This window comes from Buteo buteo, chromosome 3 (genome assembly GCF_964188355.1).
Source record: "Buteo buteo chromosome 3, bButBut1.hap1.1, whole genome shotgun sequence".
Classification (NCBI taxonomy): domain Eukaryota; kingdom Metazoa; phylum Chordata; class Aves; order Accipitriformes; family Accipitridae; genus Buteo; species Buteo buteo.
Genome location: NC_134173.1, coordinates 38,336,495 through 38,359,115, shown reverse-complemented (window position 1 = coordinate 38,359,115; position 22,621 = coordinate 38,336,495). Strand labels below are relative to the sequence as shown.

At 37.8% G+C, this 22,621-nt stretch overlaps 1 protein-coding gene across 6 annotated transcripts in view; it reads right to left on the bottom strand.

Annotated features, from left to right (window-relative positions):
- CHD7 (chromodomain helicase DNA binding protein 7) overlaps window positions 1-22,621 on the bottom strand; it is a 134,468-nt gene that overhangs the window by 5,441 nt on the left and 106,406 nt on the right. For 5 of the 6 annotated variants that reach the window (XM_075023342.1, XM_075023341.1, XM_075023346.1 and 2 more), the window contains 21 exons: window positions 21,768-22,023; window positions 16,963-17,173; window positions 16,232-16,427; window positions 15,835-16,002; window positions 15,001-15,180; window positions 14,603-14,713; window positions 14,309-14,514; window positions 13,157-13,356; window positions 12,397-12,556; window positions 9,242-9,331; window positions 8,573-8,676; window positions 7,075-7,204; window positions 6,722-6,794; window positions 6,460-6,514; window positions 5,537-5,765; window positions 5,160-5,368; window positions 4,342-5,019; window positions 3,770-3,930; window positions 1,890-2,117; window positions 1,217-1,660; window positions 415-636 (listed from right to left, as the gene is read on the bottom strand). In XM_075023342.1, the coding sequence (XP_074879443.1) occupies window positions 415-636; window positions 1,217-1,660; window positions 1,890-2,117; window positions 3,770-3,930; window positions 4,342-5,019; window positions 5,160-5,368; window positions 5,537-5,765; window positions 6,460-6,514; window positions 6,722-6,794; window positions 7,075-7,204; window positions 8,573-8,676; window positions 9,242-9,331; window positions 12,397-12,556; window positions 13,157-13,356; window positions 14,309-14,514; window positions 14,603-14,713; window positions 15,001-15,180; window positions 15,835-16,002; window positions 16,232-16,427; window positions 16,963-17,173; window positions 21,768-22,023 (4,311 nt within the window). The remainder of the gene's footprint in view (window positions 1-414; window positions 637-1,216; window positions 1,661-1,889; window positions 2,118-3,769; window positions 3,931-4,341; window positions 5,020-5,159; window positions 5,369-5,536; window positions 5,766-6,459; window positions 6,515-6,721; window positions 6,795-7,074; window positions 7,205-8,572; window positions 8,677-9,241; window positions 9,332-12,396; window positions 12,557-13,156; window positions 13,357-14,308; window positions 14,515-14,602; window positions 14,714-15,000; window positions 15,181-15,834; window positions 16,003-16,231; window positions 16,428-16,962; window positions 17,174-21,767; window positions 22,024-22,621) is intronic. The other variant, XM_075023345.1, reaches the window with a different exon arrangement.

The window sequence follows — 22,621 nt, the reverse complement described above, 5'->3', positions numbered from 1 at the left end:
GAAGAGAAATGTATTGCTTTTTATTTTTTCATTTTCTTGACAAAAATCATGAATCAATCACGGAACCCCATCTCACAACAGTTTTAAGAAGGGGCCAATTACTTTACCCTCAGATTATCTCAGAAAAATCTTTTTTCTTTTCAGATGAAGAAAATTCTGCAGAACTTGACACAAATACTGTTTTAACACATTGTTATATACAAATATTAAGAAAGGAAAAGCAACCCATACACTCTGGTGCCACTTGGGTGTTTAGATACTATACTAAGTGAAGCTAAACAGAAAAACTCTACTGAAAAACAATAGTTACAAAATCCAATGACTACGCCCAATGTGAGGAAATTAATTCTGATATCTATAAAACTAACTTCTGTATTAATATAATACAAAATGCTTTTAGAATCACATACTTACTGGTACATAACTTGGCATATCTACAGTGTAAGTAGGATGCAATTTAAGCCATTCAACTAAATCCTTGTTTTTAGGAGCATCCTCTCCCACCAGCCTGGTCCCATCCTCTAGATTGATTACAGGGATGCGAGTGTCTGGGTCCAGTTGACCAGGAGATGGAATGTTCCTTGCTGGTAGGGCTTCCATATCTTCTTCAAAAGCTTTGGTCACTTCTGCATCCTCCTGAAAACATTAAACAACTGTATTAATTCTCACTTCAAGGGAACAGTTACCTGGGAGAAATAATTTCAGGGACTGAAGCTAAATGCTCAAGGAAACTTTGCATACACAAGAGTTAACGGGGTTTAAGTATTCATACTATGTAAAGCAATACTGTTGCATTAGGGAATTTTGTAAATTTAGCATCCTTGAACATTAAAGAACATACAGCTAAAGACAGAGCAGTTTTCGTGCATTTCCAGTTAATGGCCCCCAAGACCTTCCTTTTTCTACACAGTAAGACAGACATACTTAAGCCTCAAAATGCATGTTGTTATAAATATATTATGCTTCGTAAAAAAAAAAAAAAGTCTTTTTGAAAGTACAAGCTACTTAAAACTGAGCTACAATTTGCTAGAGTAAAAACTTGATGTGAACAACGTTTTGTTTGGTTCAAAAATAACGGCTCTAAACACAAAGAAAAAGCTGATTGGGTAAAAACTGTATATTACTATTAGGGAGAGTATAACAACACTTTCAACTCACATTCAGAAAGTACTAGACACAGAAGAACAAATATGAGACAAAAAGGTTGCTGTCTTACTACAGTCAATGATGTCCGTTTGTTGCTCATAAATAACAGATCAAGCCCTTCTACATTTTTCCTCCTTCCTCTCCTCCTCTTCATGGGCGGTTCTCCATCTATTAAAGAGCCATTTAGTAGATGCCTTGTGGGTGTGCGTGAAAGACCTGCTTGCAGCAGCTCCATTTGAGTTTTAAAGGCATCAGACACAGGTGTGGAGACATTAGGCAAGATAAACTTTGAAGTAACAGATGAAAAATTTGAGGTAGAACTTGTTGCCTCTCGTGAGGCCTTTGATAAATCTACAACCTTTTCTTGTCCATTTTCTGAGACCACCTGAGACTCACGTAACTGGGCAACCATTTCCATAAGATTTCTCCTCTTGGCAGCTCTCTCAGCCTCAATTTCAATCTTTCTTCGTCTCCTCCTTCTCTGACGTGGAACCGATAAATTGAGTGCATCTTCCTAATGAAAAATGAGCATTTCCAAACATTAGCAAAGCTCTATTGCTGTGCTGAATTTAAAATAAAAGTCCAAACATATAATTCTGAAAACAAAGCCTTCATTTTATTCAAAGAAACACTTTTTTTTTCTTATTTTACTTAAAGAAATGCTACTTTTTTATTTTTTCTATTATGCAAAAGGAACACATGCAAGATAAAATGTTCTATGTAAGAAAAAGATGCAGCCTTGCCTTTGATAACTGAGGAGAAGCAGTGATATCTTCACTGCCACTGACACTGGCTTGACCAACCATGGAGAGCTCTGCAAAGCTCCTTTTTTGTAGAGGGCTGTCCACAGCTGTTGGAGTATACCCAGGTATGAGCCCCTGGAAATCAAACATCTGGCGCCTATTTACTGGCCACTTCCCTTTCAGCACTGCTTCACAGATGTTGTCTAATCGGTTGATCATTACTCGGTCCTGCATAAAGGAAAAGTACGTAATGAATCTTCAGTGTGAAAGTTGCCTTTTAAACTCAAATGAGTATAACGACACAGTCCAGCTTCCAAAGCTTAAGAAATACATTCAGAAACAACTATTCTTGCAGGTCAGGATAAACTGATCACCTTACAAGAAGCTAATACAGACAATTTTGTAGAATAAAACATCACTAAAATTTAAAAGCTGCATTTAAACTGGGGGGGAAGGAGAAAGACAGACCAAGTTTTCTGTACAAGACTGTACTAACTGACAAATTTAACAGAAACTCACTATTTTTTTACACTGCAAAACTTCAGTAGTTAGGAAAATCTCAAGTTAGGAAGGGAAAACATCTGCAGTCAGTATCTTAAAGCTGCAGTTCTTGAGATCCAAGAGGCTGGATCTGCAATTCTGTCCTAGGAAGTGGATCCTCATTAGCGTCACTATTAATAAAGTTCAACATTATGAAACGGGCACCAACCTAGGGACATCTAATGAATGTCAATTTTCATTCCACGCCCATTATCACTTCAAATTTCACTGAAGCGTGTACACTAAAAATCTCTAATTATGTTTATTAGTCTACTTATGCTGAACCTATACAGATGAAGGATTTTTTGTTTTAGTTTTACACTATGACTGGAATAAGATTTTAGTCCACGTTTCCAAAATACATGCTGAGAGCAAAGAAGAGTATCATTTGATTTTTTCAATTTCAGTATTCAAGCACATTCTATGCTAGCCTGCCCGAAGTAGTAGAAACTTCAGAACTATGAGAAATACTGCTGGTTAGGGAATACAAGCATCAGTTAGCTTCCTGAACAGCTAAACAGTGCAAAAGCCACTAGCAAATCTCAGCAGCTGCAACAGACTGCTTGCTTTCCCCAGGAATAAGCCTATTAAGAGCAAGGTCCCCCTGCCCTGCCCCCCTGTCCCAAACCAGATGGCCCTGTTATGGTGATTAGTAAGCTTAAGACTATTACTACTTTATTTCTCTCTCTACCCTTACTGCAAAGGAGAGTACTAAATTATGTATGGATTTATTACAAGGTTATGGTTTCATATTTTTAAAAACATTTTATATTAGATAAATTTATGCATTGTTACCAAAATAAGATATAGCTTTAACCTATCTAAAACTGCTGCTTAATGTTTGCAGGATACCTTAATACAATTACATCTGTCAACATTACATAATGGCTTAGATCATGTAGGTCACCAATGCTCTTCTCTACAATCTCCTCACCTCAAAATAAAAAGGTGATCTTACAAAATCTCTGCTCTCAACACTGCAGACTGCTCTGCAGATGAAATCCATAATTCAAAATCGTAAGTTTGCTTCCATCAATAGAAGAGGTGCGAGAGGTGTGATTCTGCTGACATACAGTTATGGAGCCTATGAGGAACTCATGTCTGTCAGTAGTTTGTTGTTTTACTAAATTACATGATTTACAGTAAAGCAATTCCTTTCATTTCCTCTGCTAATTTGTATGAAATTGAAGAATAAAATGCTATTCCACAAATCATTCATAGAAAAAAGTCCCTCGCTCACCAGAAGTGCAGAATCATACAAAGCTTGCTGTTATTTTGCAAACACATTTCCCACATTTTATCTGTATTGAAAGACACACGCCATTCTACCCCTAACCAACCTTAGGCCAGAAAGAGAAGGCAAATGTTCTCTCATGAAGCAGCTGAACCACAGAGGGATCCCCATCTTCCATGTAGAATCCATCGCGTGTTTCATCCCTTGCAGTACTCATAGAGGCATTGCTTTCTTCATCAAAATTCTTACCCTGAGAAACTGCTCCTGCTGAATAACAACCATGATGGGGCATTAACTACAAATTTCCCAACCACCCAATGTCAACCTAACTAGATAGGTTAAGACAACCAGGCTTGACACAACATTTCTAACTCAGGCTTTTGTTCAATAATTACTACAGCAGAGCCTTAGCCTTCTGCATTTGGCACAGAGACCAGGCTTATTGGCTCAGTAAGCTATCTTGGAAATCATCCCTTGTGGGGGAATACCCCGCTGATGCTGGATGGTTTTTATGAAAGCTTATCTAGCCACCTGATACGTGGAAGGGCAGAGGAACTGCTACATGTAGCCCATCCCAAGCTCCATAATGGCTCTGTGTGCCACTTACCAGCTGGCACAAGTTACAACAGCTGTAGGGCTCATGCTAAGCACACAGAATTAATTTGACCAGCACATTACCTTCAGGTTGGGAGGATTCTTCCGATTTATCATCATCATCCAGCTTCTCCTCTTCATCTTCTTCTGAACCTTTCTCAGAAATAGATTTTGGGTCTACGTCTGTACTCATTTCTATGTCTTTCAATTCACATTTAACAGAACCAGGCTCAGCCTCAGCATCACAGTTGGGTTTAGTGTCCTTATCTGCAATATCTGTCTCCTCTTTGATATCAGACTTTTCTTTGGCTGCTGGATTTTCAGACCCTTCAACTTTAGACTCTGTTTGGTCTGTAGTCTTTTCTTCTTGTACTGGTGTGGATGGGACAATAGGTGGTGTTTGACTGCAGCCAGCACCCAGAGGGTTTACAGAAGAGACAGTATTTGCATTACCTGTCCCTCTGTTTTGAGCAAAGTTTTTGTGAGCCTCAAGAAAAGAGAGTTCAGGATCATTCAGAATGTGATAATCTGTCCTACTGACTCCATGTTTAGCAGCACCAATCAGTAAGTCTTTGTCATGTTTACCACACTCCCACCACTCTGGCAGGTCCAAGCTTGGTTGGCAAAGTTTTAGCCTCTCCCCCAACTGTGGGTGATGGAGAACCTGTTCACGGATTTTCCGCAACAGTTCTATGCGATACAAAGTTCTAGAAGCACGCTCTTCTGTGATTGGCTCAATCATAGTGGATAGATCAGGTGGTTCTGCAACGACACCAATTTGTATTGTTTAACATCGATTAAATGTACGCCCATTTTGAAATCATTACACCCGGGCATGAAGTTTCAACAGTCCCATTGTCTCATAACAGTCATGTTAATTTCTACAGTCAGTTAAAACTTACCATCATCTGGTTTGACTGGCATTCGGCACACTCGTCTACACATATTCACAAAGCCATTAAAATACTTTTCCAAGCTTTCATCGGACTTTTTATCAAGCCTGGCAAATGCTCTGAATTGATTCCAGTCAAATTGATGTTTTACAGGATCAAAAATTATTCCAAAAGTAGACACCACACGATAAAAATCAGCTTCTTCTCTTCTTGTCCATCTAGTCAAGGAAGAAGCAAGAGAAGTGAGGCCACTGAATAAATGAGAGTCCTAACATATTTTGGATGCCGCCAAACCCCTTTAGTTTATTCTTTCAAAACAGAAGAGTGGTACTGGTGACACGCAAGCTCAAATGAGATTTAAAGAAAGATATCACTGAGAAACTCACTTTTGTCGTTTTTCAGTTATTATAGCTTCCCTTTCTGCTTCTAGTGCCCTCACTTCTTCCCGAGGCCGACGTCTCCTGCGGTCAGTCTTCATTAGTGCCTCTTGCCTCATTTGTTGCCTTTTATAGCTGCGCTGATAGGCAGTAATGAGGCGACGCAGACGGGTAGTTAGGGTTGAAGTGTTGGGCCAGTAGAGTTGGCCTAACTCAGCATTGCTTTCACTGTGCTTGTCTAGAGAATAGAGAAGTATTTGTGTGCTGCAAAACCACCACGAAACATTTCAAAATTTCTATGGCTATAACTGGATTCCTGGCTTATCAGATAAGGACATATGTCTCATTAATATCGGTGCATAACAAATTAGAAACAGCATAACTACATTGGTAGGAAATAAAAAATAGAATCAAACCATCCAACTTTAGGAACTCAGAAATGCTTGTGAAGCATTTAGAGATAACCATCAAGTGTTATTATTCAATGTTATGAATGCAAACATATCATGAATACTGTAAGTATTTAAATTAATGCAACGCATCTTTAAATATATTACTAAGACGACTATTCTGCCTCCGAGGAAACACCTACGCTTATGATTTCCCACTTTATTATTCTTACTTAAACTTGGCAATTTTCCTCCATACTGAGGAAAGAAACATATCTATAACTTCCAAGATTATCTCGGCAAAACCATCAACGGCTGCATTATGAAACATCCGGTCCTCATCATCACAATTTCTAATGTAATTAGAAACCCAGAAAGCCATACTGTGGATTATTCAGAGACAGTAAATAATTGTTGTGAAAGATGTGAAGCATGTGGTGTTTTTCTAAAACACCACCTATCCCCTCATGTGCTAATATAAACAGTCCACCTTTCACTAAATGGTCCATTTTTGCCTTTTTAATTTCTTTGTTATAGCCTTACTTGGGTGTATTTCTATGGACTCCTCTTTGTCTTCTGGAGGTGAGTTTGCAAATTCCTTGGGGAGAAGACAGAAGTTATTTTAGTTTTCAGTTTTGACCATATGTTATCATTTCAGGAGAAAGTCACCTCTCAAACACAGCAGCAAACAGTCTTTGTAAGGTGTGTTTGTCTGGTAGCTCTCAAACTTAAGAACTGCACATTGATAAACATCGAGAATCAGTATAATATATATTTGTAATTACAGAAAGTTGGAAGTTCTTACATCAATTTCATCCTTGAAAGGAGTTCTGGTTGGCTTATATTCTGGATCTTCATCCTCTCTGTCAAATTCACCACTATAAAACATGTAGAAGAAATATTTTCCAGAAATGTATTGTTTTTGAGAGGGGGCTGATTTTCTGGACAAAATCAAAAAAGCTACAAAAGCCATCAGTATGGTGTACCAAGTTACACATTTATATTTCATGTTCAACTGTGTAAACAATTCTGTGTACTTTTTACATCATATGATCCCTTCAGATCCTCAGGCAAGATGTAAGCAAAATATGACATATGAACTCATGCCAACATATACAATGCTGGTAAAGTTTATTAATTTTTTCATGTCCTCCTTACCCATCACCGCCATCTGCTAACATGTCTGTCCCTCTCTGTTCAGCAGCTATGGCCTTCGCATCAGGCATGCCAACCCGTTCCAGAAAGCACAGTGCTGGATCAGCTCTCATAGAATTGTACTTCTCGTAACCTGCATGCAAAACATGAGACAAATTTTTTTTAAAAGCTATGACCAACTGTGAATAGAGTAGGTTTAGGTAGTAGAAGTACAATTTTTTTGATTCATTTATTTATTTTAAATAAAACAAAGGAGTTGTCACTGTGCTGGAAACAACCATTTCATTCATGTAATGAAATTTTTCATATTGGTAAATTCCATCAGCACAGAAACATTTTCACATCAATAACATTAACAAATAGTAGATACTGAAGAAAGCATTCAATTTAATGTCTTTATAAGGTAAAGTAAAAATCTTTCACAAGTGAAAAACTTCTTTAAGTTTTCTATACCACTTTCCAGTGGTTCTCCACATTCAATACTCCCTACTGGAAACATGCAGATGTGAATGGAAACACACACACACATGCATTTTCTATAGCTCCAGCCCTGCTGGAACCCTCAATCTAGGCTGCAAAAATGCTGTATACATGGGTTATACGTAAGGCCAACGAACCTGTCTTATTAGGTTTAGGATGATGCATGTCAGTAAGATGACACTGTTCCCTCTATGGTTTTCAAACTGCTGTTTGCTTTTTTACTGCCCAAGTTGACTAGATGGAAAATGGCAGATCCCAACAGTGCACTGCAGGAAAATGATTTTTAGACTAGACTTGCCTCAGCTGAGCCCGCAAACAGAGCTGCTGTACATAGGCAGAACAGCACAATTCAATTAGGATTTGTACTACAACACACTGCTCCTAACTGCTGTAGAGCCTCAAGCCAAACTGTAATCATGAAAGGTTTTATAAGCCATCATTCTCCCCTTTAGTCAGGCTGGGCTGCTGAGAATACCTCTGCGACCTCCAGAGAATTGGGATTATAATCAGGAATCGCTCACTGTATATATCATGCCAGCTCTGCATCCCCAGCCTTTCAAAGTTAACAAGGCTGCATCCCACTCAAGGGAGCCGGGAGTTCTCAACACTGACATTTGTGAAATATTGCTTGGAACAAAGCCCAGGAGGCACTTGTACAGATTAATAGCAGAGGTTAAGCCCACCGTCCACTTTGACACTGGTTGGCAGAGTTAGCAAGTGAAGCAGTGCTAGAAGCAAAGTTTATGGAGATCTATCTTACTATTTGGCTATTATTTAAACAAATATGGTTTTGTTTTATTTACAGCCAAGAAAGTAATGTTTTCTTCTCAAATGTTCTGCAAACATTTAAAAACAGCATCTGATATTTACAGCTCATATTAGGTTTTTAATGCAGGCAAGAAAAAAAGGGAGATACAAGCCAACAGTTCTTTGGAACAATACTTGCTAATATTATGACTGAACAGTCCTACACACAGAAAGCTTTACAACTGAGTTTTGTTCAGAGTGAGACATCACTTACCGTGTTTGAATACTCCAATTAAAAGGGATTTATCCGCCTCCTTATCCCACCAGTCTGCAGGAACTTCGGCATGGAATGGCTCAGGTATCCATACGTCTACTTCACTGTGAAGAAAGCATTATATACATTCTCAGAGGTATTACTGAAAAAAGATGTTTTCTAAAAAAAAAGTGGTTCACGCTGTTCTGTAAACATGAATTTTGAGGGGGGGGGGAAGCCCAAAACCCAACACAGAAATTGAAATACCTTCAAAAATAATTAGGATGGGTAAACAAATAAACAACTCCTCCCCCCCACCCCAAAACCCCACAGAAAAAAAAAAACCCCAAACCAACCAAAACCTAAGATTAGCCTATATTGGGTCTGGAATGCCAATGGTTATCCAAATATGATTCATTTAAGGTCTTAGCATTTTTAATTTTTTTTTTAAATTGAGGTAGAATAATTCTTCAATATTAGCAGAACTGAAAATCCACTTCTGTCATTTCCCACATAGTTTCCTCCCCCAAGAAAATTACCCACTGCGCTTCATGAAATAATAAGGCTTCTTGAGAAGAGACGTTTAAAGAGATAAAGTGCGACAACCTTTAAAGGCTGCATTATTGTAGTACGTGTACTTTATAAAAGCCAGCATCTTAAAGCAAAAAATAAACCTGCACTTGCACTAACCTTGAGTCAGCACCCTCTAAGATCTTGTCTGCTTGGTCCCCTATAACTTCTTGTCGTAGATAGTACAGCATGCGGACACGCAGCAGGACCCTGGAGAGGAAGGCAGAGGGGGGAAAAAGTTCTTAACTTCAGGACTGTTTGCCAACAGTGGCTTTTGGCAGCTGCTGCTGTTCATCCATCATCCTGCCAAGGCTGATTAGCCATGCTGTATGGTAGGCTTGAAGCGTGACAGATGGTGGCACATAATCACCTCTGTGTGGTGCTTTCTGCTGGCTTCCAACAGGCCTGCCTGGCAACCGCTTACACTGCACAGAGAGGGACCCAGCTCAGCCCAGCCCCGGCGCATTTCATTTAGTTCTACCTAGTACAGCTTGTGAAGTTTAGACACGTACTCTACCACTGCCTCTGAAGTATTGAAGCAAGTTTGTAAACAACTGAGCAGATGGCTTTCAGTAACTGTTCTGCTTCATTATCTCATAAAATTTCCTCAGCTGCTGCCTTAATACCATTTTTGGAAGCACATCAGAAGTTGTAGGAATAAACGAGATATAAAATCTGGTTTTACTACCTTACAATAAACCCTCAATATGGAATGTCAGGTCTTTCAGATTATACAACTTTTTGCTTCCGAGAATGGTGGGGAAAAAAATAATCCCCCATTTCCCTTGGGAGATATTAACTATTTTTACTCTTTATAGTTCAAACTGCTATTTAATTTCACCTGTGCACAACCTAACTGCTATAAGGAAGTGAAAAATCTTCATTGCCCATATTTATTTTTCCCCGTTTCTGTAATACTACCGTCATTTTTGGAAGTGCTGTCAGGTGTTGTGGTCATGCTTGAAGCTGGCAGGAAAGAGAATGGCAGACTGGCTTTTCAAGACTAGAAAAGAGGTCATCTCTGTAGAAAAAGTATCTACCTGAAAAAAATCCTGTTCTCCTATGTCTACCCAATTCAGGGCACCCCCTGCTGCCTAGTTCATGAAGTAAAATCAGTACAGGCTAAAATGGAGATTACTCAGCCTGCCCTCTCACTGTACCCAAATCCATCACGGCAACTGTTGAATTGCTGCTGCTCCTGGAACAGCAAGGGTGACCAGGGAGGCAGTAATCTGATCACCCACTTGCATGAAAAATTTAGACCACCACCAGTTTTGAGAGCTCCTCATTAGAGATCTGATGAAACCAAAGCAATACCCAGTTTTACATGTGTTATCCAAGTAAACCTTGGAAGAATAGGGATTTGAATGAAGGTCAATGTCTGCAATTCAAAACATGTCAGACATGCTTCTTTCTGTATGTATGATAACTGGGACCAGTAAGGTGTTCCTGCTCCCTGTGCAGCTATGTAAATAAGCTGTTGAGGGTCTCTATCATAGTATTAAGCAATAACAGCTGTTGCATCAAGCCAAAGAGGAGCAGGAAAAAAACCCCAACATCAACCAAAAACCAGAGGCTCTTCGCACCTTTCAGGAGTCCTATGCATTAAAACAGCATACATGTTACATAAGGACAGGACACCAGTTCTTATAAAGCCAATTGCTACTGCTACCTTTTGAAGGGAATTACTCAGATTATTAATTGGCTTCCACCTCTGTTTGATTTTACCTGGGCTAAACATGTTGCTTCTACAATTCACTTACTCCCGGTGGATCTGGGAAGTGAAGGAAAAAGATAGCAACCAAAAACATTCTTGCACATTTACCAGTCTTCCCAATCCTTGTAATTGTTCTACTGTATTATTACAGAAGCAATATTTTAAAAATGAATTTGTCTGATCTGCAAACTGATATAACAAGTAATGAGGACATGTTACCTGGGAGATTAAAATAGTGTTACAGGAAAGAATTTAATTACTTTAAGAGCAAGTGAAATGTAATAACAGATCTGAGTAACAGTTTAGAAAAAAAAAATCATAAAGCAGTTTATTTGGAAGTGCACTTGCTAACGTAATTCTCTAAGTATCTGTTGTCATCAGCTGAGAATTAAGCTTGGTTAGCATCTGGAAATGAGCTAACAAACCCCTTAAATGCCTTTCCTCCTTCACATCACACCCCCTATTGACAGGCCACAGGTACTTTTCAAATCAATAATTTCTTTCCAATAAACAGTATTAGTAAGACACAATACATTTTAAAAACACAGAAGTAATGACACCTTTCAGTAACACTGCTTTACATCTGTATGGTATATATACAATGAAAGAAGAGTATAAATTAAAAAAAAAACCAACAAACCAAACACAAAACCCCCCAACCCCCAAAAGCAAACAACCTCCCCGCCAACCCCAAAACAAGGTATTTTGGGGATAAGGGTTAGGTTCAGTGTCTGTAAAGGAGAATATAATAAGCAAAACTGAGATGAAGAACTAGGACACTGTCAAAGGAAGCTGACAGAAAAATAACTAAGATATTACAAAACAAAAGCTAAAAGAATGTAAGAGAGGGTCTTAAGAGACATTCATGCAACAATAAAACAACGTGACATCCAAATCAAAATACAATGATCTTTATCCCCAAAGTTTTCGGTTTAGTAACATATTTGGAATTTCAAAAATCAAATCAGGGCACTGATTCAGGTAAGAGAGCTCGGTGAGACATTTTATCTCAAACAAAGGAGAAAAGAAATATTCTGTATAAAGTGGAGAGCAACAGAGGAAGGGAGAAAAAGAGCGAAGAGATACACCCACACATAAGTGAATGAGTACACGAAACTCTGGAAACTAAGAACTGGATATTTGAGTTTAACATCTAAGGAACAGAACTTCAAGGACATCAGCCTGAGAGACCCCACAAGAAGGGTAAGAACAAACAGCTTTTGTTTAAAGATAGCCGATTGTCAAGAGAAATAGACATACTGTAGGGATATAGTCTTTCCTTTATATGGTAAAAAGAATAACCTCATCTGATTCCATTCTTATTTAGTAAGTAGAAGACAATTTTCTTCAGAACTGTGTTTTAATTGCTGATCAGTCATAAAGAGCTTACAGAAGTATCCAGATATCTGTTAAGATGATTGTCCCCAAATTAAACAGTAATAATGGCCTTTACATCCTATTAAATGGCCCTGTGTTCTATTAAAAACATCCAAAAGGAGTCATGGATTTTTCAAAAGCATGTAGTAAAAAACCCCTCAAAATATTTATTAATACTTACTTATTACAGTGATGTTTGAGATGTTTCCTATAGCTGTCTTCTTGAAATAATACATCTGGATTACAGGTTGTGAGCCAATCAGCATCTTGCAGCATTGGCTGTGAACTCTGGGCTTTTACTTTCTTGCCTTTCCTCCCTCTGGGCACTGGTGCAGACAGACCTACATAAACCCCAATATTTCTTATACAATCTGAATAGAAAAGCCCTCACCCCAAACTGCATTACAGACAGACATTTAAAGCTAAGTATCACTGCTATATTAATTCCTCTTTGGGCAACATAACCACCAAAAACTGAACAGCAACATAATTCAGTACAGAAAATTGCAAATAACAAAATCAACCAAAACTTTCATGCAAATTTAGGTGTGAAGACTTCAAAAATTCAGAGCACTAGCCAGAAAATGGTGTTATATAAATATTTCTTGTAAAAACTCTCATGAATCTGAATGGCCATAAGGAAACAGGCTTTCTGTTTTATGGCAATTTGAAAGAGATTAACTCCGGCAGTAGGTGCCACATAAAAATTATGCTACAATATTTGTTCAAAACTGATTTAAGGGAAAAAGCACTGCATTCACAAAATGTCTGAGGGAGACTTCCCCTTTAAGTACAGACCAAGTCAAAGCCCACCTTATTCATAAAATCTGACAAGATCCTACGACATGTCAGAATGGCTATAGTTTAAACTAAATACATAGCATGACTGAAGCAATTCTTTCCTATTTACTAGCATCATTATTTGATTGTGGTAGACATACCGGAATGATTAACCAAAGCTCGAGTTTGCCCATCTGCAGTTGGGGTGATCAGATCCCAGATGAAACTTTTGATATTTTCATCCCCTTTGTAATGATTAAGACAATATACCAGGATAGTCCGGCAGATGGTTTCCACATCTTGTTCTGTTAGCTGACGTTTATAGCGCCCATGTGAGAGGATGTCAGTCCATCGACCCCAGCTATAAGAAAAAATATGTTCAGTACAACAGCCAGGGCACTGGTATTTTAATTTGTGACTTTCAATTTAACTCCAGGTACCAAGCAAGTTGGGACCTCCTGTGTTAGCACTAATGCATTTTGCATTTGCAGGTTATGTCAGGGAATCCAACCGCCAGCACCAAAGAGTTAAGAACGTTTATTTTACAGAACAGGCAATAAGTTCACTGCTCGTAAAGCTGCAATTGAACTACACTCAAAATAATAAAGTACATATGTTTAACTCTAATGGTCCCAGTAAGCTATGACTAGGAAATTCAAGCAGTTCCTACAATCATGGGATTTGGTGATTTTTATTTTGATCCTGAAATCCATTATTAGCAATTGTTGCACACCAATTTCCTAAAATAAAGAGTCATTCCGAAGCCCACCATGTTAGCAGTCAAATATAGCTACTTGCTTGCAAAGAGATAAAATTCAAAGTGGTAAATCCAATGGGGAAAAATATAAAGTGTCAAAACAGCTGAACTTAAGTGGTGCCAAAATACCAGAACCTATGTTGAAAACCTCTAGACTGACTGTTGATTTCACAGCCACGTTCTTCTTTACAAATACACTTTGTTATTCTCCACAACACTTAGAAAAGATTAAACCTTGGTAACTCAGGAATCCTTTACACTATAAGAAACCAGAAACAAATATTCTGTCATCACAAAACTACATATCTTACCAGTGAGCTCATAGCCATCTGTGAGACACTTAGATACTTTAAGCTAAACAACAGATATATAAGCAATTTATATATACTGCAACTTAAAATCTCACTGACATGTCTACAGTGCAATGAGGTAAAGGCTACACAGTAAAGAGATTATGTGAATGTGTCCAAGAGAAGGATGAGTTATTTACTATATATAATTTCCATATTTTCAGTTCTTTAGCCACAATCAGTATATTTAATCTGTATATCCTTACCCATAAACCAACAAGTTCTTCTCCACCCTGAAACATTCACTTCTTGCATAACCCTGTGATTTGTCCTGAGGCCTACGGGGCTTTGTGCTAGGCTTTTCTTCAGAATCACTTTCCAGGTCTGAAAACTCCATCAGTTCATCCTCTTTGACTGCACTGTAGAGTCTGGTTTGCTTTCTTACTCTTGGTGTATCTATAACTAGGTTATTCTAAAATGAAAGTGAAAATGTAGAAATTTAGGAGGGGGGGAAAAAATCTTCAATTTAATTGTACTAGGAGCTATCATAAAGCTCTTACCCTTCCATTTAAAGCATCAATATCCAGCTCAGCTTTCTTTGCCCACTTCTGCCAAAAATTAGGGTCATCCAAGGAAATGTCTGTCCTGTTCCCAGATGCAACAAAACTAGCCTAGTAGGTGTGAAAACACATGCATTGGTTTCTTAACTGCATGCTACAAAGAACATCTATTTTCACTGGTAAATACAATACTTAGGACTTACAAATTGGTAGTTTCAAGAAAAAAAAGGTAAGCCTGGAAACTATCATGACTGGAAATACAGTTACCCCAACATTTGTGAGGAAAGTATCTGAGACAAGTACATTGAAAAACTAAATTGACACAGAAGGCAATTTAATACCACTTTCATCTATCCTGGTCACTTTTCATTAATTTTCCTCTGAATGTCAATGCACACCTTTGCAAACGTTGAGCCTTTTCCTTCAGATTCAATAGTAATTGTGTGTGTTCGCCTTAAGAGAATCTGATCAATATCCTCTTCACAAAACTTAGACCCTTCATCTTCCTCATCCATCAGAGCACCATATGCCCCCTTTCGAAGAAGATCTTCTATTTCTTTCTTAGAAAGCTGTTGCACCTGTAACATGCAAGAGAAGGGTTTGGGTTGAGGTTTTTTTTTGACATCAGCCAATGTAAAATCAACCAGCATAATCAGACTGACTGTCCTCTTATTTAGCATTTTAAGAACTGAAACTCTAAGATAATGTGGTGTCGGTCAATTAAACATTCATGCTGAAGTCACCTTTAAAAGAATACGAACAACAAAATTCTCAGGGTGAGGTTATATGAGTGGTTTAAACAATTTAATAATTCATTGTCACTGAATCCCTTTAGCTCTGATGACTGCTAAACTCCTCCTGTGAGCAGATTTAACTTACTAACCTGATAAAAAGCTAAAGCAAAAAAGTCCAAAGCAAAAAGGCTAGACCAGAAAAAGCTGACTAGAACAACTCCAAAAACTGCCAGGATCAACATAATGTGAAGGGTGGAATGATGAGAATGGATGAAGATTGAGGGAACATGACTCCACCTGCCCCCTTTTGGCAATAAGTGAGCCACTAGATAGGCTCAGTTAGTTCATGTAGCCTTGCACTTAATTAACCCTACTTTAAAATACATGCCATACTCCATCTGAAAATCACTGTTCTCCAGCTAAAATGCAAACAACCAAGAAAAGCATTACACATTTGTAGCATTTGTTGATCATGCACCTTAATATATTAATTCTCACCCCATTTGTAGCGTTTTCTCTTCCGCTCATAGATTGTAGCACAGCCTTATCAAGGCCAAGTTTCAAGCTAGCTTTGTCAAACATTTCCCTTTCATAAGAATTCCTTGTTATCAACCGGTAAATTTTCACTGATTTGCTCTGTCCTATTCTGTGACATCGTGCTTGAGCCTGATGAAACAAAGACAGATACTCAGTTACAGGTGACAAAAGGAAGAAAAAAAAAAATCAAAATAATCAATACAGAGAACTTACTTTAGAAGTTATTGGTTTCAATATAAATAATAATCTTTATGCTTTTAAGAGAAGGAAAATGGATAATTTCTCTTGTAGGTGAAGAAAATTTCACAGCAAAAAGACAAAGAAAACTTTTCAATAAAATCATCTCTTGTAACATTACCTGGAGGTCATTTTGGGGGTTCCAGTCTGAATCAAAAATGATGCAGGTATCAGCAGCAGTAAGATTAATGCCTAAACCTCCTGCCCTTGTACACAGCAGGAAAACAAACCTATCGGAATCAGGTCTTGAAAACCTGTCAATAGCTGCCTGACGCAAGTTGCCTCTTACTCGGCCATCAATTCGTTCATATGGGTACCTGAAATAAAGACACATTATAAGGAGAACTTTACTGCAATGCATTGTTTCTTTGTACAAATATGCAATTAAAAAAAAAGGAAAATATGATGCTATAGGGTCAAAAGAACTACAAACTGAGTGACTGTTCCTGCATCCACTAACTTCATCAGTGGAAGACATACTACTTTGTCTCCTGCTTTGTGCCTTTTGGTAAAGAACAGACTTTCTCTCCAAGGAATGAAATGAACATTCAGGCTTAAGCTAAAAAACTCTACAGCCAGCAAAACATTTAACAGAGTACAAAACATTTAACTGAGTAGAAAACTAAGAGGTTTAAAGTTCCCCATGTGAGGTCACTTTGTATTCGCCTGAAAGAAAAATCTCAGTCCTTGCAACTTACAGGTATGCTCTTCCCTTTAGTCAGATAGCTACTGAAAATACTGTAAAGTGTTTGAATTTCATCCCTTTTCAATATGGATTACTCACAGGTTAAATACTGTGGCCACTGAGGAAAGCACAGTTTATTTAGAATTGTATTATATTGTTGCTCTCACCGTCTTTGAATGAGGTAGTCTTCCAGTATGTCCAAGCAGCGCACCATCTGGGAAAAGATAAGCACCCTGTGGCCACCAGCCTTCAGTTTTGGCAGCAGCTTGTCAATCAGTACTAGCTTGCCAGCAGCCTGGATCATTGCCTGGAGCTGAAAATCTGGAGAGTCGGCATTGTGTGTTTCTTTAAACTCTTCCAAAATTTTCTCTTCAGCACCTGCAAAGATTGGACAGCAATACATGAACACTGCAAAGGGTTTTATTAATAAACAATGAGCTTGCCTTCAATACCCTATAGAAATTGCAGGAATGTTTTAAGCGTTATGTGAATAAACATTTATAAGAAATATTAAGCTTAAGTTTAAGGCAAACATATACACAAATATAGCATAAACAAAAAGTAACTTTGAGCAGGTTTTTCTTTTTTAAAAAAAAAAATCTTTTAAACGGGAGTAAACCCTTTCCTAAATAAATTCATACAACTATTTGATGCACACAAACTTATGAAAAATTAAAAAAAAGATGAAAAAGTAAACCATATTCCAAATGATCAAATGGATTTTCTGTTTAAAATGCAACATGAAAGAAAAAAAAAATATCTCATTTCCACAGGAAAATACAGAGAATACAAATCACATTTGATGTCTGTGCCTCCAAAACCAAAACCAGGCTTAAACACGGGCATGACCTGGACCTGCTCCTTCCATTATTAATTATAGAATTAAAATCCAAGCAATAAAAAAACTAGTTTTGAGGAGGGGGGTGGTGATGGAAATAAGCAGCTGTGAAATAATTATTTTACCTTCTCTTTAGCTTTCTTTTCTCCCTGAATGTATTTTTTTTTTTGTTCGGCTTGATGAAGCTATTCAATGTATATATTCTTTCCAGAATTAGTCAAAAGTTCTTTCTTACCAATTCCTTTGCCTATGAATGATATGCACAGTAGCAAGTATTTCCTAGTCCTGCTCATTACCTGAAGACTACAGACTAAGTTCCAAGTTTTCTCTTCAACCTCTCCTATGCTTTTATTCCATTTTTTTTATGTCACTTCTACAAACAGTGGACTATTCCAGGAATTATCAGTTTACTATTCTTGGCCATGTAAAAGGTTAGGAGTCTTCATTCTAAGCTTATTTTACATCCAAATAAACCCCTTTTTGGAGCCGTCTTTTTCAGTCCCTCTGATTTTATTTTAATTTTTTTTAAAATGTAGTTTATAAAGTATTTCTGGTTTGTATAACATTCAGCTTCAATACTGCTTTTGAATAACACAAGGAAAGATGAGAGGGTTGGGGGAGGGAGGGAAGAACAGCGTACTGCCAGGCTTCTGCTGAGCATCTCATATCCCAGTTCTAAGTAGATACCTGTAAACAAACATGCAAACGCACCCTCCCTGTGTGATCGCTGGTTCAGTGCCTACTGTAATGTGGTGTCTTAACTAGATCTCCCCTAAGCAGGCTGTCTGACAGTTTCATATTACTAAATACATTTGCACTACTAGCTTTTATGGAACTTAACAGACTCAAGATGTGACCATGCTTGAAGGTAGTTTTACATCCCTGAATTTTCCTTATCTGGATTCCCTACTCCAAGCGTTACTGATCCTAATGGTTTGCACATAAGAAAATGAAACTCTTGTGAAAATAGTACCATCAGACACTCCTTCAAGTTCCCTTCAATTATATCACTTCCCATCTTGTAAAACAGGCAGAATTTTGGGTACTAAACCTCAAGATTCTGTACTGAGCTTAGGCAATTCCAGGATATAGTAGGCTGTCGAGTAGTTCATAGACAGTAACTTCAGTGATCTTTCTTGGTTACATCATTTATTTCTTACTCAACTGTGATATCCAAATTTAAGTTTCACTACTATGAAGTAAACCAATATGAAAACACAGCATCTGCAAAAGCAAACCACCTAAGCCAAGCACACCAAAACAAACCCTCAAACAGGTCTAACGAATGGTGACTTTTCAATATCAGAGTTTGGTCTTAGCAAGACCCACTTCCATAACAGATCATAACCTCCAAAAATCTGCTCTTTCAATAACCTTATCCTAGCTAAACCCTGTAAAAGACTGCCCTGTCTTTTTCATTTCTACTTCAGTTGCTATAAAGTGATGTACACTGAGTAGCCTGTTACCCAAACTTTACTTAATGTAGTACCTGTAGGTCTGTAACACTAGTTCCTATCCTAGCTGATTTTTAGTAGGGGATGAAAGGAAGGTATTTGAATGTGTGCTTGGTCCATCAGGGAAACCTCCACTTTCACTCTTAATTAGGAGAGGGTTCCAGGGCTCAAGAGGCCATAAGGAACAGAGTAAGAAACCTTTCCAATGTTCAACACTGTAGGGTAAGTAGAGAGGCACTCCCCACTGCTGGGTCTTGGAGACAGAGAAAGAGGAATGATGTATAAACACTTGAGAATGGTTGCTATGGAGAAAACAAGGAGTCCATTGCTAAGAAAAATGACAGATAATGCTTTGTCCAAGTTGGTTGGAGAATACACAAAATGCAGTAACTCCCTCTAAAAGTCTACTCAAAGACAGTCTCAGCAGACCACCATTCTCCCAGCCAGAGAACAGATCTACCAGTCAAGATACAAACAAAAAAACCCACTCCACATTCAACTCCTACCATACTACTACCATCATATAACCTTCTATGGCTCTTAACTGAAGATTATCTAGAAGACTTGCTTGCAACTTTTATGCAGAAAAAAACCATGCAGTATTCTACTTGGATATTCAAATACATATGCAGTACTGCTTGCTCACAAAACCTATAAACTTGGAAGAAAATGAAAAGGGTTCAGAGACACCTTTATAAAAGCAGTTAAGTCTCAAGAACTTGCTACTGCAACAAATCATTCATCGGGAGAACACTATGCAATATTATGTACTAGCACTGCAAGACGTCTTGGTAGAACTACAATAAACTCGTGCCATCACTCTAAGTACAAAGATGTTAATTATTGATCAACAAAATAAAACCTCAGGCTCAGACAACTACAGGATGCATGACTATTTTCTGTCCTAGAACTACAAAGGACATACTTGTTTAGTTCCATCTTCACACTAATAATAGGATTTATTTATTTTTCCCTCAAATCAGAAGGCTTGACCCACCTGCCATGGTGCTGCATGACACCAAGCAAGTCCAAATGTTGAAAAGTCACAAAAATGTTATAAAGGCAAAAGTGTACAAGAGACAAACCCACCTCCCTTTTTATTAGGGTTAAGATACAGTCATCTAAAAATACTTGAAATTTTCTATAGCGCCACATGGACTTCAGCAGTCTCTAACAGACGCTAAATGATACAAGACTTGTAAGGAAAAATCACTTTTGTAGACAACATTGCAAGCACTATTCATGAACTCTATTTGACAAAACAAAGTAACAGCAAAATATTCAGTTTGTTTCTTTTAGCAAACATGAAATAAGGAAAAATAATGTCAAGTTTAAAACTAGCTGAAAACAAGAAATGTAAAAAGCATCAAGGTCAGAAGCTCATAACCTGAACATCCTGAACTATTTTCTGGTAAACCCATTTATATAATGGGTTAACTTAAAACAAAGAACCAACAAACAAAAAAAACCCTACACCAGAACCACAAAGCTACTGTACTGTAAGCTCATCTCAGTTTAGAATCTGAGCAGCCCACCAGCATGGCTGGGCTGAAGTACTTTGGAGTAACCCTGTATCATGTCTTTGGAATAATTACTTGTGCATGAAATATAATTAGATGTCATTTCGTGAATCAGTTTAAGCATTTTCACCCCCCATTTAAACAAAAAATGTCAAGAAAAAACCATAAGCACTGCAATATGGAAGTCATACAATAAAAAAACCTGAAATCACACATGGCTCTTGAATAAAACAGTCTTTCATCATGAAGCTTATAACCAGCATTAAACCAAACATAGCATAAATCATATACAGTAAGGAAGAAGAGTTGGGAAACAAACTAGTAGAATGCAACCCTGTACAGAGGCTTGTGTTACACCCTCAAAGGGAAGATTTGATGTGACCAACACATACAAGTTTAGCATACTTCAGACAGCTATAGCTAGCTGGTTCATGATATGGTCCATCACTGGAACAGGGTCCCCAGGTAAGTTGTCATGGCACCACAACTGGATGATGCTCTTAGTCATATGATTGAGTTTTAGGTAGCCCTGCAAGGAGCAGGGAGTTGGACTTGATGATCCTTATGGGTTCCTTCCAACTTGAGATATTCTATGATTCTACAGAACTTGCCATAGATAATCCTGATCTAAAACCAATACACTGTAAAACAGTATTTGTCATTAAAGTCTAAGACGACATTCATACAAAACTTTTTCTGACTAGTTAAATTAGCAGAATGAACTGCCAACACGTGGCCACAAAAGCAGGCCTCATCACTTCTTACCCCACAATTTTTATTCAGAAATTTTAAGGTACTATCTCAAAATGTTCTGTGGCAAGAAAATTAGTAACAGCTAACTCTAACTCTGAAGAAAAAATTGCCATATTTATGCCAGCATCCAACAACCTGCATGATAACTGAAGTCTTGTTTGTCAGAAATAACAGAAAGGAAAACTTTTAATACCAACACTAACTCTGTCAGGGCTAGGAAGCCTTGGAAAAAGCAGCACGGATGTCTTCAAAAGCAATGCTGTCCTGGCTAGCAAATGCCTAAAAGGTATCTCACTTTTCGACTTAAAATAAATGAATAAATAAAAAGACACACTAGAATAGAATTTCTAACTTACTGAACTTCCTTACAACCATTTTTTGAATGAGGAGAAAAACAGGCGGCCTACCATTAATAAGGTATGGATGATTGCAGCATTTTCTTAGTTCCATCATAGTGTTTAAAAGATTAGGTACATTTGCCTGACCTCCACCCTTGGAAAGAAATGTGAAATTCTTTTCAAGAATAGCACGATAGTATTTCTTCTGAATGTTTGTCAGCTCAACTTCAATGATGGTCTCCTCTTTGGGGGCCAAGTTCTTTTCTACATCCTCCTTGAGACGTCTCAGCATCATTGGCTTCAAAATAGCTTGGAGTTTTTGCACCTAGGAAATATGCGTTTAATAAATAACTGAATTAAAACTGCAAGGCTTCAAATATTTATTTTTCAATGTCCTTAATTCTAAAATCCTTGTTTCCTACCTCAGTTCCCAAGTAGAGAGCATTTGTAAAAAAATCCTTCCTCAGTGACCCAGAGACTGAGTTATCCTTGTTAACTCAGTAACATACACATGTCTAAAGTCAATTCTTAGTGTGCAACCCTTCTGTTTAATGAATGTTATTAAACAGACCTCACTTAGGACTACCCTTCTAGACAAGGACAGTACTGCACACCAGTCATGCAAAGCTAACCCTAAGCAAGCACAAGTATATAAGCAAATTTGACTGTAAGATCAAGCTTTTCAGTTAACTTCTAACCACTAAACCCAGTGTTTAATGGTTATTTTTTCCCTTTATATATCTGCTTCTGATTCTTTTCTTATTTCCCTAGTTTTGATATCCACTTAAGTAGAAAACTATTTAGGCCTTGTCTCAAAATGAAAACATTTTATTTCTGTAAATTTTTAACACACTGGTAATTTTTAAGTGTCTCCAGGTTTTGCAGCATATACTTTAAGACACATCCTAAATAGGGGAGAGGGG